General features: G+C 59.3%; 1 protein-coding gene across 1 annotated transcript; it reads right to left on the bottom strand.

Moving 5' to 3' along the window:
* Window positions 1–200: 200 nt before the first annotated feature.
* On the bottom strand, window positions 201–1,201 carry IER3 (immediate early response 3). The gene is made up of 2 exons (XM_036356662.1): window positions 921–1,201; window positions 201–833 (listed from the first exon to the last, which is right to left on the bottom strand). Exons 1-2 carry the CDS (start codon window positions 1,143–1,145, stop codon window positions 588–590), a joined length of 471 nt encoding a protein of 156 aa, XP_036212555.1. The 5' UTR covers window positions 1,146–1,201; the 3' UTR covers window positions 201–587.
* Window positions 1,202–12,600: the final 11,399 nt, after the last annotated feature.

Raw genomic sequence — 12,600 nt, 5'->3', positions numbered from 1 at the left:
CAGCCCCCGCTCCCCGCCCCGCCCGCCCCGCTCCCCGCCCCGCTGCCCGGCAGACCCCGCCCCGCCCGGCGCGTGACGCGGCCTCGTCACTGGGGTGCCCGCGGCGGCCGGGAGCCGCAGACTGAGCCGCGGACGTGGGCGCCGGGTCCCGGGGTCCCTGCGCCCGGAGGGGACTCGCCGCTGTCAGAGACTCACTCGGATGCCGCATCAATCACCGGTTTATTTGTGTTCACAGAACATACCGCTGCCGGGGCCCGCCCGCCGCCCCGCCCGCAGCCAGCCCGGGGCCGCCTCCGGAGACGGGGGCACCTGGACCCGGCCCGGTCCCACCGCTTCCCAGTGCCCAGGGGCCGGGAGGGGCAGCCGCGGGCACGCCCCGCGCCCTCGCATAAGTTAAATAAATATTACAGACACCCCGGTCGCCAGGGGGACATATAAATACACAATAAATATAAATAGGAGCTGCAGCAGGAGACAGTTGGCGCCCTCCCACCCGCCGGCGTGTCCGCGCGCGTCCCGTCGGGCGGCTCCCGCGGGGCGAGGGCCTCGGAGCCCGCGCTCGGCTTCCAGGGCCGCCGGGCGGGCGGTCAGAGGGCGGCCGGGGGGCGCGGGAGGAAGGCGCGGAGGTCCAGAGCGCGGTCCGCGGGCTCCGCCGTCACATTCCGGGGCTCGCGCGCGGGGGGCGCAGGGGCGGGCGCAGGGGCGTCCTCCGCGGTCGGGGGCGCCGGCACCCCTTCTTCCGCCGTCAGGACCTGGCAGAAGACGACGGCGAGCAGGAGGAAGAGGAGCCTCCTGGCGGGGCTGGCGTCCTCGGCGGGCAGCTGGCGCCGGACCTGCGCGGAGACGGCGAGGGAACAGGTCAGCCGGGCCCGACGGCGGCCGTGCCCGCCACCCCCGGCCCCCACTTGGGCGACACTCACCACTCGGGGGTAGAGGACCCTCCGGCTGCGCTTTCTGTGCCCGCGGGAGACGCTGGGGCGCGAGGCGCTGGGGCGCGAGGCGGGGGCCGCCGCCGGCTCCGGGAGAGGATCGAAGGTGAAGACCTCGGGCCCAGAGCCCCGCCGGGGTCCCGGGCTGGCGGAGGGTGCCGGGGTCGGGGCCCGCAGGACGGTCATGGTGGGGAGGGAGCAGCGGGAGCGACACATGGCAGCTGAGCGGTGAGCGGTGGGAAAGATGAGTGGGGCCCGGAGCCTCCCGGGCGAGTTAAGTACAGCCCCGCTGGGCGGCCCTCACTCCGCCCCCCCTCACTCCGCCCCCCTCAAGGCCGGCTTGGAAATTCCAACAGTTCAGCAAAGGGAGGGGGTGGAGACTTGGCCTGTGACACATAGCTGCGCTGGTGTGTGAGCTGTGAGTGTGAGCTGTGTGTGTGAGTGTGAGCTGTGTGTGTGAGCTGTGTGAGCTGTGAGTGTGAGCTGTGAGTGAGCTGTATGAGCTGTGAGTGTGAGCTGTGTGAGCTGTGAGTGAGCTGTGTGAGCTGTGAGTGTGAGCTGTGAGTGTGAGCTGTGTGAGCTGTGTGAGCTGTGAGTATGAGCTGTGTGAGCTGTGAGTATGAGCTGTGTGAGCTGTGAGTGTGAGCTGTGAGTGTGAGCTGTATGAGCTGTGTGAGCTGTGAGTATGAGCTGTGTGAGCTGTGAGTGTGAGCTGTGAGTGTGAGCTGTGAGTGTGAGCTGTGAGTATGAGCTGTGTGAGCTGTGAGAATGAGCTGTGTGAGCTGTGAGTATGAGCTGTGTGAGCTGTGAGTGAGCTGTGTGAGCTGTGAGTGTGAGCTGTGAGTGTGAGCTGTGAGTATGAGCTGTGTGAGCTGTGAGTGTGAGCTGTGAGTGTGAGCTGTGTGAGCTGTGAGTGTGAGCTGTGAGTATGAGCTGTGTGAGCTGTGAGTATGAGCTGTGTGAGCTGTGAGTATGAGCTGTGTGAGCTGTGTGAGCTGTGAGTGTGAGCTGTGAGTGTGAGCTGTGTGTGTGAGCTGTGTGAGCTGTGAGTGTGAGCTGTGAGTGAGCTGTATGAGCTGTGAGTGTGAGCTGTGTGAGCTGTGAGTGAGCTGTGTGAGCTGTGAGTGTGAGCTGTGAGTGTGAGCTGTGAGTATGAGCTGTGTGAGCTGTGAGTGTGAGCTGTGAGTGTGAGCTGTGAGTATGAGCTGTGTGAGCTGTGAGTGTGAGCTGTGAGTGAGCTGTATGAGCTGTGAGTGTGAGCTGTGTGAGCTGTGAGTGAGCTGTGTGAGCTGTGAGTGTGAGCTGTGAGTGTGAGCTGTGAGTATGAGCTGTGTGAGCTGTGAGTGTGAGCTGTGTGAGCTGTGAGTGTGAGCTGTGTGAGCTGTGAGTGAGCTGTGTGAGCTGTGAGTGTGAGCTGTGAGTATGAGCTGTGTGAGCTGTGAGTATGAGCTGTGTGAGCTGTGTGAGCTGTGAGTGTGAGCTGTGAGTGTGAGCTGTGTGTGTGAGCTGTGTGAGCTGTGTGAGCTGTGAGTGTGAGCTGTGTGAGCTGTGTGAGCTGTGTGTGTGAGCTGTGTGAGCTGTGTGAGCTGTGTGAGCTGTGTGTGTGAGCTGTGTGAGCTGTGTGAGCTGTGTGAGCTGTGAGTGTGAGATGTGAGTGTGAGCTGTGTGTGTGAGCTGTGTGAGCTGTGTGAGCTGTGAGTGTGAGCTGTGAGTGTGAGCTGTGAGTGTAAGCTGTGTGTGTGAGCTGTGTGAGCTGTGTGAGCTGTGTGTGTGAGCTGTGAGTGTGAGCTGTGAGTGTGAGCTGTGTGTGTGTGCGCTATGTGTGAGCTGTGAGTGTGAGCTGTGTGTGTGAGCTGTGCATGTGTGAGCTGTGCATATGCTGTGAGTGTGAGCTGTGCATATGCTGTGTGAGCTGTGTGAGCTGTGTGAGCTGTGAGTGAGCTGTGAGTGTGAGCTGTGTGTGTGAGCTGTGTGAGCTGTGAGTGTGAGCTGTGTGTGTGAGCTGTGTGAGCTGTGTGAGCTGTGAGTGTGAGCTGTGAGTGTGAGCTGTGAGTGTGAGCTGTGTGTGTGAGCTGTGTGAGCTGTGTGAGCTGTGAGTGTGAGCTGTGAGTGTGAGCTGTGAGTGTGAGCTGTGTGTGAGCTGTGAGTGTGAGCTGTGTGAGCTGTGTGAGCTGTGAGTGTGAGCTGTGAGAGCTGTGTGAGCTGTGAGTGTGAGCTGTGTGTGTGAGCTGTGAGTGTGAGCTGTGAGTGTGAGCTGTGTGTGTGAGCTGTGTGAGCTGTGTGAGCTGTGAGTGTGAGCTGTGTGTGTGAGCTGTGAGTGTGAGCTGTGTGTGTGAACTGTGAGTGTGAGCTGTGAGTGTGAGCTGTGTGTGTGAGCTGTGTGAGCTGTGTGAGCTGTGTGAGCTGTGAGTGTGAGCCGTGAGTGTGAGCTGTGTGTGTGTGCTATGTGTGAGCTGTGAGTGTGAGCTGTGTGTGTGAGCTGTGCATGTGTGAGCTGTGCATATGCTATGAGTGTGAGCTGTACATATGTGAGCTGTGTGTATGCTGTATGAGTGTGAGCTGTGTGAGCTGTGCGTGTGAGTTGTGCATATGCTGTATGAGTGTGAGCTGTGAGCTGTGTGTGAGCTGTGCATGTTTGTGTGTGTGCTGTGAGTGTAAGCTATGCGTGTGTGAGCTGTGCATGTGAGCTGTGTGTGTCAGCTGTGCATGTGTGAGCTGTGCGTATGCTGTGCGTGTGAGTTGTGCATATGTGAGCTGTGCGTATGCTGTGAGTGTGAGCTGTGAGTATGCATGTGTGAGCTGTGTGTGTGTGAGCTGTGCATATGCTGTGAGTGTGAGTATGAGCTGTGCTTGTATGAGCTGTGCGTATGTGAGCTGTGTGTGTGTGAGCTGTGAGTGTGAGCTATGCATGTGAGCTGTGCATGTGAGCTGTGCATATGCTCTGCGTGTGAGCTGTGCATGTGAGCTATGCGTGTGAGCTGTGCATGTGAGCTGTGCGTGTGAGCTGTGCATGTGAGCTGTGCGTATGCTGTGAGTGTGAGCTGTGAGTGTGAGCTGTGTGTGTGCTATGTGTGAGCTGTGAGTGTGAGCTGTGAGTGTGAGCTGTGTGTGTGCTATGTGTGAGCTGTGAGTGTGAGCTGTGCGTGTGAGTTGTGCATATGTGAGCTGTGCGTATGCTGTGAGTGTGAGCTGTGAGTATGCATGTGTGAGCTGTGTGTGTGTGAGCTGTGCATATGCTGTGAGTGTGAGTATGAGCTGTGCTTGTATGAGCTGTGCGTATGTGAGCTGTGCGTATGCTGTGCGTGTGAGCTGTGCGTATGCTGTGAGTGTGAGCTGTGCGTGTGAGCTGTGCGTGTGAGTGTGTGGGGAGGTGAGATCCTGCACTCAGGCACAAGTCTGGACATAGTGCTGAGGATGCCCGTGGGCAGTGTCAAGAGAAGGCTCAGCCCCAGTCCCACCTGGGAGGCAGCAGGACACAGTGAGGAGGTCTGGCCACACAGACCCAGCGAAGTCAGGGACCCAGCACACAGGTGCACTCGCACCCCTTAGATACATATAGAAAACACCCCACACAGAGGTCCTTACAGAAATAGCAAAGCTCAGGAAGAAAAGCGCTCAGCACGCACAGATCCCGCCCTGTGGCAGAGCGCGCAGGACACACGCCCACGGGGGGGGGGGGGGGCGGGGGGGGGGCAGGGGGGCATTCCCCTTCTTTCCTTCTGGGTTCCTGGCGCTCTAGTCACTAAATGGACGTAAGACGTTAACAGGGGAAACACATTGAATTGTGTTCGTACAGGAAGGGCCCAGGTCGCCTGAGACTCACAGGTGGGCGGGACTGGGTTCTGTGCCTCCTGAGGAGTGTGTGTGTGTGTGTGTGTGTGTGTGTGTGTGTGTGTGTGCGTGTGCGTGGGGGGGGGTGTGGGGCGAGCGCTGGGTCGTCAGATGCACCCTCACCAAGCAGGCAAGTCTCTCGGAGGAAAGGCCGCCCTGGGACGGCCCCTGCCTGGCGCTCAGGCGGTTAAGGAGAGGCAGAGCCCCGAGTCCCCTGCGTCCCCATGGCGCCAGCGGGTCACCACACGCCAGTGGGCCCTTCGACATGCACATCATACACACATGCTGTGCAGAGCATGGTGCCGGCCGGCATCTACCTGCCAGTGTCCACACGACGCTGGGGCAGGGGATCACCGAATGCAAAGCTGGGTGGTTAGCCGGCTCCCAGATTTGCCCCTTGTGTGAATCAAATGACAAAATTCACGTGAACATTTTAAACTGCGAGGCGTCATGCAACGCTTGTGGTAATGGTGGTACCTCACGACGCATCAGCATGTTCTCATAACTGCCTGAGAGACAGCTGCTCATGGACAAGAGCGAATACCTCTGACACTGATGGTGCCAGGCACCCTGTTAAAGGAGCCGCTGAGAGTGCTGAGCTGGTGTCGGGGCACCTGCTGTGGCCTGGCCCGCACTCCTGGGTCCTGAGAATGGAAGACAGTGGAAGGGGGACCCAGAAAGCTGGTGTCCAGGCATCAGTCAGGCAAGGCCTCCTGGAGAGTGGCAGGTGAGGTGGCCTGGAACCGTGGGTGGAAGAGGACTGTGAGGACGAGAACGGAGCCAGCCCTGAGCTGGAAGAGTACAGGATATGTGTGGGGAACCACAAAGAAAGCAATCCCGGAGGAAGTCCCGAAAAGGAGTGGTGGGAGTCTCGGGGCGGGGAAGGAGCTGGGCAGAGGGACAGCTTAGCCGCGGCCAGGAACCTGGGTGTGGCCACCTGTGGTGCTTGTGGGCAGGGGTGATACAACAGGAGGACAGTTCAGGCTGGGAACGGAGTGGGCCCTGGACGAGGAGACACTGAGGCAGGGGCAGGAGCTGGTGAAGGGGTGCAGCGAGCGGGTAACAAGGACTTGAAAGGGGCCATGGCAGAGGGACCAAGAGGAGGGGTGGCTGCAAGGGACATTCTTAGTATGAAATCACCAGCATTTTAACAGTCAGATGGTCTCACTGGTGTCAGGGAGCACGGACAGTGGGGGTGCTGCCAGCAGAGAAGGAAGGGAGCAGAGCTGACCCCAGGGAGCTGAGGTGCATGGGCTCAGGTCTTTCCGGCGGATCCCAGGGTGCCGGTGCCCGGGGAGCACACACCTGGCCCTCCCATTGGAGACGTGTCACACATGTCTTTGCTTCTGCCGTGGAACCCAGCACCCCAGTGCCTTGCACATAGTAGTTGCTCAATAATCTTCATAAATGAACATGAAAATCCAGAACTGCAAATGTGCACACTGGCTGGGCCACCCCAAGCTTCTGAGACATGGATACCTTCCTTCAAGCTCCACATACAAGACTGATAGCATTTTTAGAAAAGCTGGTGTTTGTTCCCCCCACGTCCCGCCTGGTTCAGGGCTCAGGGTCTGGAAGAGGGCCCCACGCAAATGAAAGAGAAGAGACAAGAGATAATTTGGAAATACTGGGGGGCCAGGCAGGCAAGTCCAACTCAAGGGGAAGGACTTCCGCTGGTGCTCAGGCCTCGCCAACCATTTATTGGTTTGGGATCCACCCATGGCCCTTAGGCAGGCAATTTCCAGTAACAGGCAGACTAGCCCACCAGCAGGGATTTACATAATAGTAAATGGGGAAGTTGCTTCAGCTGCCATCATCTGGACCAGTGATGGCGAACCTCTGACATGTGAACTCATTTTTTGGGTTGATTTTTCTTTGTTAAATGGCATTTAAATATATAAAATAAGTATCAAAAATATAAGTCTTTGTTTTACTATGGTTGCAAAAATCAAAAAATTTCTATGTGTGACATGGCACCAGAGTTAAGTTAGGGTTTTTCAAAATGCTGCCACGCCGAGCTCAAAAGGTTTCCCATCACTGGTCTGGACTAACAGTGGGTGCACAGCCCTGACCATTGCCAGAGCTCAAGGGTTGCGAGCCTTCCGGGATCCTTGTCCACACCTCTCTGCTAGTAAAGACAATGGGTGGCTTCCCACAAGCTGGGATAATTCTTACACTGACACCAAACCAGGACACCTGAGGGCATGTCTCAGCCAGGACAAGGGGACAGCCGCACAGCTGGGCCAGGAACCGATGCACCATGGCTGTGCACACAGTGGCTTCCTGGGGCTACAGTGACATGCTTTATGCCCACTACTGTCTGAACACACGGGACACCTCTGCAAAGACACAGCCTTCCCCACACCTGCCGTCCCCCTGCCATCATCCTGACATGTAACCAAGCACAGTGAGCCTGCACACCCCCTAAACCCTCATTCCAGGCAGCCTGCCCACCGCCTCACACCCAGCTCCATGCGTGGCTACCGACGTGTGGACCGGCCCGCATGCTCACAGCTGTAAACTGGGGGTGGCAGAGAGGGGGGTGTCGTCCCAGATCAGGAGTGCACCCTTGTTTATGATGGAAAGTTTCTCCAGGCCACTAGACAGGGAGGGGGAGTGAAGGGAGGACGCCAGGCTCTTTTCTGGCCGCTGCCGCCCACGTCTGGAACCAGCTGGGCCTAGTTATTGTCCTTGTCCTTCAGGCACAGACAGACCTTTAAGGCCAGAATGGAACAAAGAGAAGGAGCAAAGAACCCCATTCCCTCTTAACCAATGTCCTCCCCAGTCCCGCTACCCTTAGAGACTCAGGGCTCTGCTCCCCCCACCCCCGCCCTGCACCCCTCCACGCGGGAAGCCAGGGCAAGGTGGGGAGCGAATCATTAAGCCAACGAGTGGGTTCTGAGGTGAGGCTGAGAGCTGAGGGCTGAGTTAAGGCCGGAAAGGGCCAGGGGCCGAGACCAGCAGCTGGACCGGTTCTCCCCGCCCTAACCTGGGAAAGCAGGCCCCGGGGCCCTGGCGTGGCCAGCATCCTGTTCCTCCCGCTCCCGGGGTCACCGTGCCCTCCAGTCCCTGCTCTGACCTGTTCCGTCGACCTCCCACTCACCTCCTGCTTGGCCCCTTGTTGGCTTTCCTCACACACTCGCCACACGGGGTCCTTTCCTGCTCCTGGGCTTCTGGCTGCTGTGTATCCACTGGAATAGGATCTCGGCAGCGCCAGGCCCACGCCTGCCGTCTCCTCACCATTCCCCTGTGGTGGCCCCAGCACTGGGCTCTCCCCATCACCCTCTCCTCCTCCCAGGAGCTCCCCCCAAGGGCAGCTGTTTGCGCAGCTGTGTCCCTTCAGAAACCCCCACGCTTCCTTTTCAAAGATGAGGTTGTGGGGTGCTCAACCGAAGCTTGGGGTGATGTGTGATTGGGAAGAACCGTGCAGGCAAGGGAAGCAAACCCTGGCCCTCGCCCTCCTAAGTCCCTGACATAAGGGCACTATGCCTGCTGGCTGCCAGCTCAGGCTGCAATGGGACTCGGCCCAGGGACTGGGGTGGGGGTGGGGGAGGAGGCCTGTGGGGGGGGGGGGGGAGGCTGGTCTTTGGAAGCTAGAGCTTCTGAGAGAGGGAGGCAGGGACTGGGGATGGAGCAGGGTCCTGGGGTCACCGAGTGAACACTGACCGCTCCCAGCTGACGCTGGCGTCAGGCGTGCTGGCTGGGGCCTGTTGGTGACGAGGCGGGTTTGCGGTAGAAAGGAGACACGGGGTAGCAGAAGGAGCACGTGGCGTCTCGGAGGCAGAGGGAATGGGTTTGAATTCCAGCCCTGCTGCTTATTAGGTGGCGATGGCGCCAGCCAGTTCACTCTCTGCGGGGCGTTTCCTCCACGGAAAAGTGTGCAGCTTGGCCTGAAGGTCGTCGTGAGGGTGAAGGGTAGGAAGGTACTGCTTCTCGGCACGTGTGGGGCTTCCTCTGTGGTGGCCGTGGCTGCGGTCCTGGGAAGAGGGCTGCTTGGGAGCTGATGTGCGCAGCTGCAGCCACCCAGGAGGCCCAAGGGGAAGCTGCCTGGGGGCGGGGGGGGGGGGGGCGCGGCCTCCTCCAATCTCAGGCCGATTTGCGGTTTTTCTTTCTCTCAGGAGCAGGGACTCTCCTGCATTCTTCTTGTTCAGGCCACACCTGGCTTTTAAACACTGGCCGGCCCTCGCACGCACACCTGCTGGCCAGAACCGTTCAGGAGGCGGTGGGGTGGTGAGTTCCTGGCAACGAGTTAATAAATGACCCCTAAAGGCTTGCTTTAGCCTCAGGGGAGCGGATCAGGCCATGGGAGTTTCCCTGACGCAGAGAATGGCAGGAGTGCCTGGGGCGCCAGGGCAAGGTCACAGAGCACATGTCCCAAGGTCACAGAACCCGTGTCCCTGCCCGGATGCAGCTCGGCCCAACTCAGCCCCGATTCCCTGGGGGCTGCTGAGAGTTGGCAGCTGGGAAGAGGACCCAGCATCCTGTTTTGAGCCGACACTGGCTCCTCCCTCTGGCCTGTGGGGGAACTCCGTGAGAGCAGGACTGTCCGTCTGTCCGTCTGTCCGTCCATACGTCCTGCCCGTGTGCTCCTCTGTTTGGTGCCTCGAAGAGAGCGTCTCAGCGCAGGCGGCCCGAGGCTGCCGGAGGCTAGACATGGAGGCTCAGTCGTCTGCAGGAAGCAGCCGGCATACCCTGAAGATCGCTCCCATGTCAGCACTGGGGAGTGACTGAGTCAAAGTCTAATCGTGGGGGGAAGTACAACAAATGAAGTGTTTCCCTTTTGGTCGCACCGTTCCCAACGCCCCCTGCTTCCGGGGTGAGCTGGTCCGTAAAGCCAAGGCCTGGGCTAGAGGCTCCCTAAGGGGCCCCCGTGCGAGCGGGGTGCTGCCGCCTCTCCACGGTGCTCAACATCAGACGTGCCCTGCCTCCCTCTTGCTTCCACAGCAGCTGCCAGGCTCCCCCCCCGCCCCCCCGTCCCCCCCGGAGGCCTGTGGGAGCTGGCGGGGGCTCCCGCTGCTGCTGAGTGGGACGGGGTTGACCAGCTGCCAGGGGGTGACCTGCCGCGGTTTTCTGGGAAGGAAGATGCCCTGTGTGACTCAGAACCAAGTTAGGGAAAAAACAAGCTCACTCGCTCGCAGGCACCTCCGCCAGCTGGCTTTGACCATGAGCTCATGAAAGAGGAAGCTGGGCGGGCAGCTGGCGCTCCCTCGCTTCTTTCCATGGCCTCATGGCGCCTGGGGTGTCTGGGCCTCCGGACTGGCATGCGGCTCAGGGCCCCGGCGCTTTCATGACACACTCCCTCCCTAGATGCCTGGCCAGTGGTCTCCCGTTGGAAACCCCATACCACACAGAGGGATTGCTCATTAGGGCAGCCCCGGCCCTGGGACCGAATCCCGCATCTCTGAAGACCAGTGGTGCTAACCCCAGAGCCTGAACGAAGGGGCTGTTTGGAAGCCGGGGTTCCCCAGTTCAGGAAAGAGACAGAGGGTCCCGAGGGACTGGGCAGCCTGGCCCCCCAGGGACGGGACCCTGGCTGAGACTGAGCTGACACTGGGCTGCAGAGCAGGCCTCGCAGCAGGCCTTCCCCAGCGCCGTCCTGGCCCCCCTCTCTCCCGGCCCCCCTCTCTCCCGACCCCTCAACCTCCCCCGACAAGATGGGGCATCACTGCTGCTGCGCCCTGTCTCAGGCACCATGTCCTGCTTCCGCTCCACCCTCCTGGAAACCCAGCCTGACCCCATGCACATTAGTCCACCTACTGTGTGCATAAACCTCTGGAAGCACCCACAGCGCGGTGTGGCCACGTGACTGTTGACCTCTCTGATGGCCTGGGCCTGCACACGCCATTTGGTGCCGGGACCTTCTGACAGGCCAAAAGCTATTGAGTTGTCAGCATTTACAGAAAACCGGTAAGAAACATGCACAGCCTGTCTTCTCCACCTCCCTGTGGGTTGTGCTCGCCTGTCTGGCTCCCACCCGCTCACAGGTGGGGAGGGCTTGCTGTCGGAGCTTTTTATTGAAGCCGTGCTGTGGGCGCCACCTTACAGGCCAGGAGCTCCGTCCGCTAGGAGAACCGGCTGATGAGGAGTTTTGACAAACTCACCGCGATCACAGGAGACGTGGCGCTGCACGGAGAGCCCCTCGGCTGGCAGCTCCCGCCCCCACCGCAGCAGTGACCGCTGACCTGGCTGTGCCGCGTCCTGCCTGTTCTAGAACGTCACGTGGCCAGGGCAGCAGGCGGCACTCTGTCGGGAGCCTTTGGCTCAGTGTGTTTCTGTGATTCACCCATGTTCTGACCAACTCATAGTTCTTTCCTTCTCATTTCTGAGTAACATTCCATTGTGTACATATGACGGGCAGGCGGCTGTGGGGCCTGGACCCAAAGACCGGGTCCCGAGGTGCGTGCCCTGGGCTGGGCTCTCCTCGCCTTTCTCAGGGACTCTGAGGCCCACACTCTGTTGCAGACCTTTTTCCAAGCGGCCGCCGAGGAAGACGGCTTCAGACCTGGGCCTTGCGCGCCTTCCCCCGAGCAGAGGAACCCCTGACCCTCGGCCTCCCCGCGGCCCCTCCTCAGCCAGCCAGACATGGGTGCCCTTGGCCGCTGACCATCTGCAGGCCCAGGGAGGGCGCTGGGGGGACGGGCCCTGCCTCTGTGGTTAGACCGCCTCCCCCCCACCTCTGCTCCTGTGAGGTCTGTCCAGAGCAGCCTTTTATTTTTGCTATTATTTATTTATTTATTTATTTATTTATTTATTTATACAATTTTAAACAGTGATTTCAGAGAGAGGAGAGGAAGGGAGAGGGAGAGAGAGAGAGAAATATCAATGAGAGAGAATCATTGATCCGCTGCCTCCTGCACACCCCCCACGGGGGATCGAGCCCAAAACCCAGGCATGTGCCCTGACCTGGATGTGCCCTGACCTCTTGGTGCCTGGGACGATGCCCCACCACTGAGCCACGCCTGCCGGCTCCGAGCAGCCCAGGTCCCGTGTGCCATTCCTTGCTCAGAGCCCCTCAGCGGTCCCCAGCCTCGCTCAGTGGCTGCCAAGTCCTCACAGGACAATTCTGCAAGGACGTCATCTGGGCGCTGCCAGAGATTGCACTGAATCCACAGATCAGGCCAGGAGTGTTTCCACGGTAGCAGCACTGCCTTCCAGTCCATACACATGGTGCCTTTCTGCTTGCGTAGATCGCCCTCAGCTGCAGTGGCGTGCTGCAGTTTTCAGAATAGAAGTTTTGCATTTTTGTTACATTTGTTCCTAAGTATTTTATTCGTTTGATGTTGTTTAAGTGGAATTTGGTTAATTTTATCTTCTGATTGTTCATTGATAGTGTGCAGACATATAGTGGATTTTTGTATAGTGGAGCCTCACTGAACTTTTTATTAAATCTAATCTTTTGGTGGAAAAAATAAATATTTTACAGTTGACTTATTCACTCACATTGATGGACAATTGTGTGTTTTCTCTGGTTTTTGACTGTTATGAATAAAGCTGCTGTGATTGTTCATATACAACCTTTTGTGGACACGTGTTCTGTTTCTGGAGTACATCTCGGGTGGGGTATTCAGTACAAGTCTAACTTCCAAGAGGTGCCCACACTTGCCTCAGTGCCCCGCACACAGCACAGTGCTCCTGCTGCAGGCGCCGCGCCACCGCCCTCTCAGCGCGTCCTTTCCGAGGACGGAACTGCCTGCAGCTCCTCGGGCACAGGGCGGGCGGGGAGCAGGCACCTCTTGGGCAGGTGGGGGCACGGGGATGGGGGCAGGCACCTCTTGGGCAGGTTGGGGGCATGGGGGTGGGGGCAGGCACCTCTTGGGCAGGGGGGGGCACAGGGGTGGGG

Source organism: Myotis myotis, unplaced genomic scaffold (genome assembly GCF_014108235.1).
Source record: "Myotis myotis isolate mMyoMyo1 unplaced genomic scaffold, mMyoMyo1.p scaffold_m19_p_26, whole genome shotgun sequence".
NCBI classification, from domain to species: Eukaryota; Metazoa; Chordata; class Mammalia; order Chiroptera; family Vespertilionidae; genus Myotis; species Myotis myotis.
Note: the sequence above shows the minus strand (reverse complement) of the source record. Positions and strands in the feature narration are given on the sequence as shown.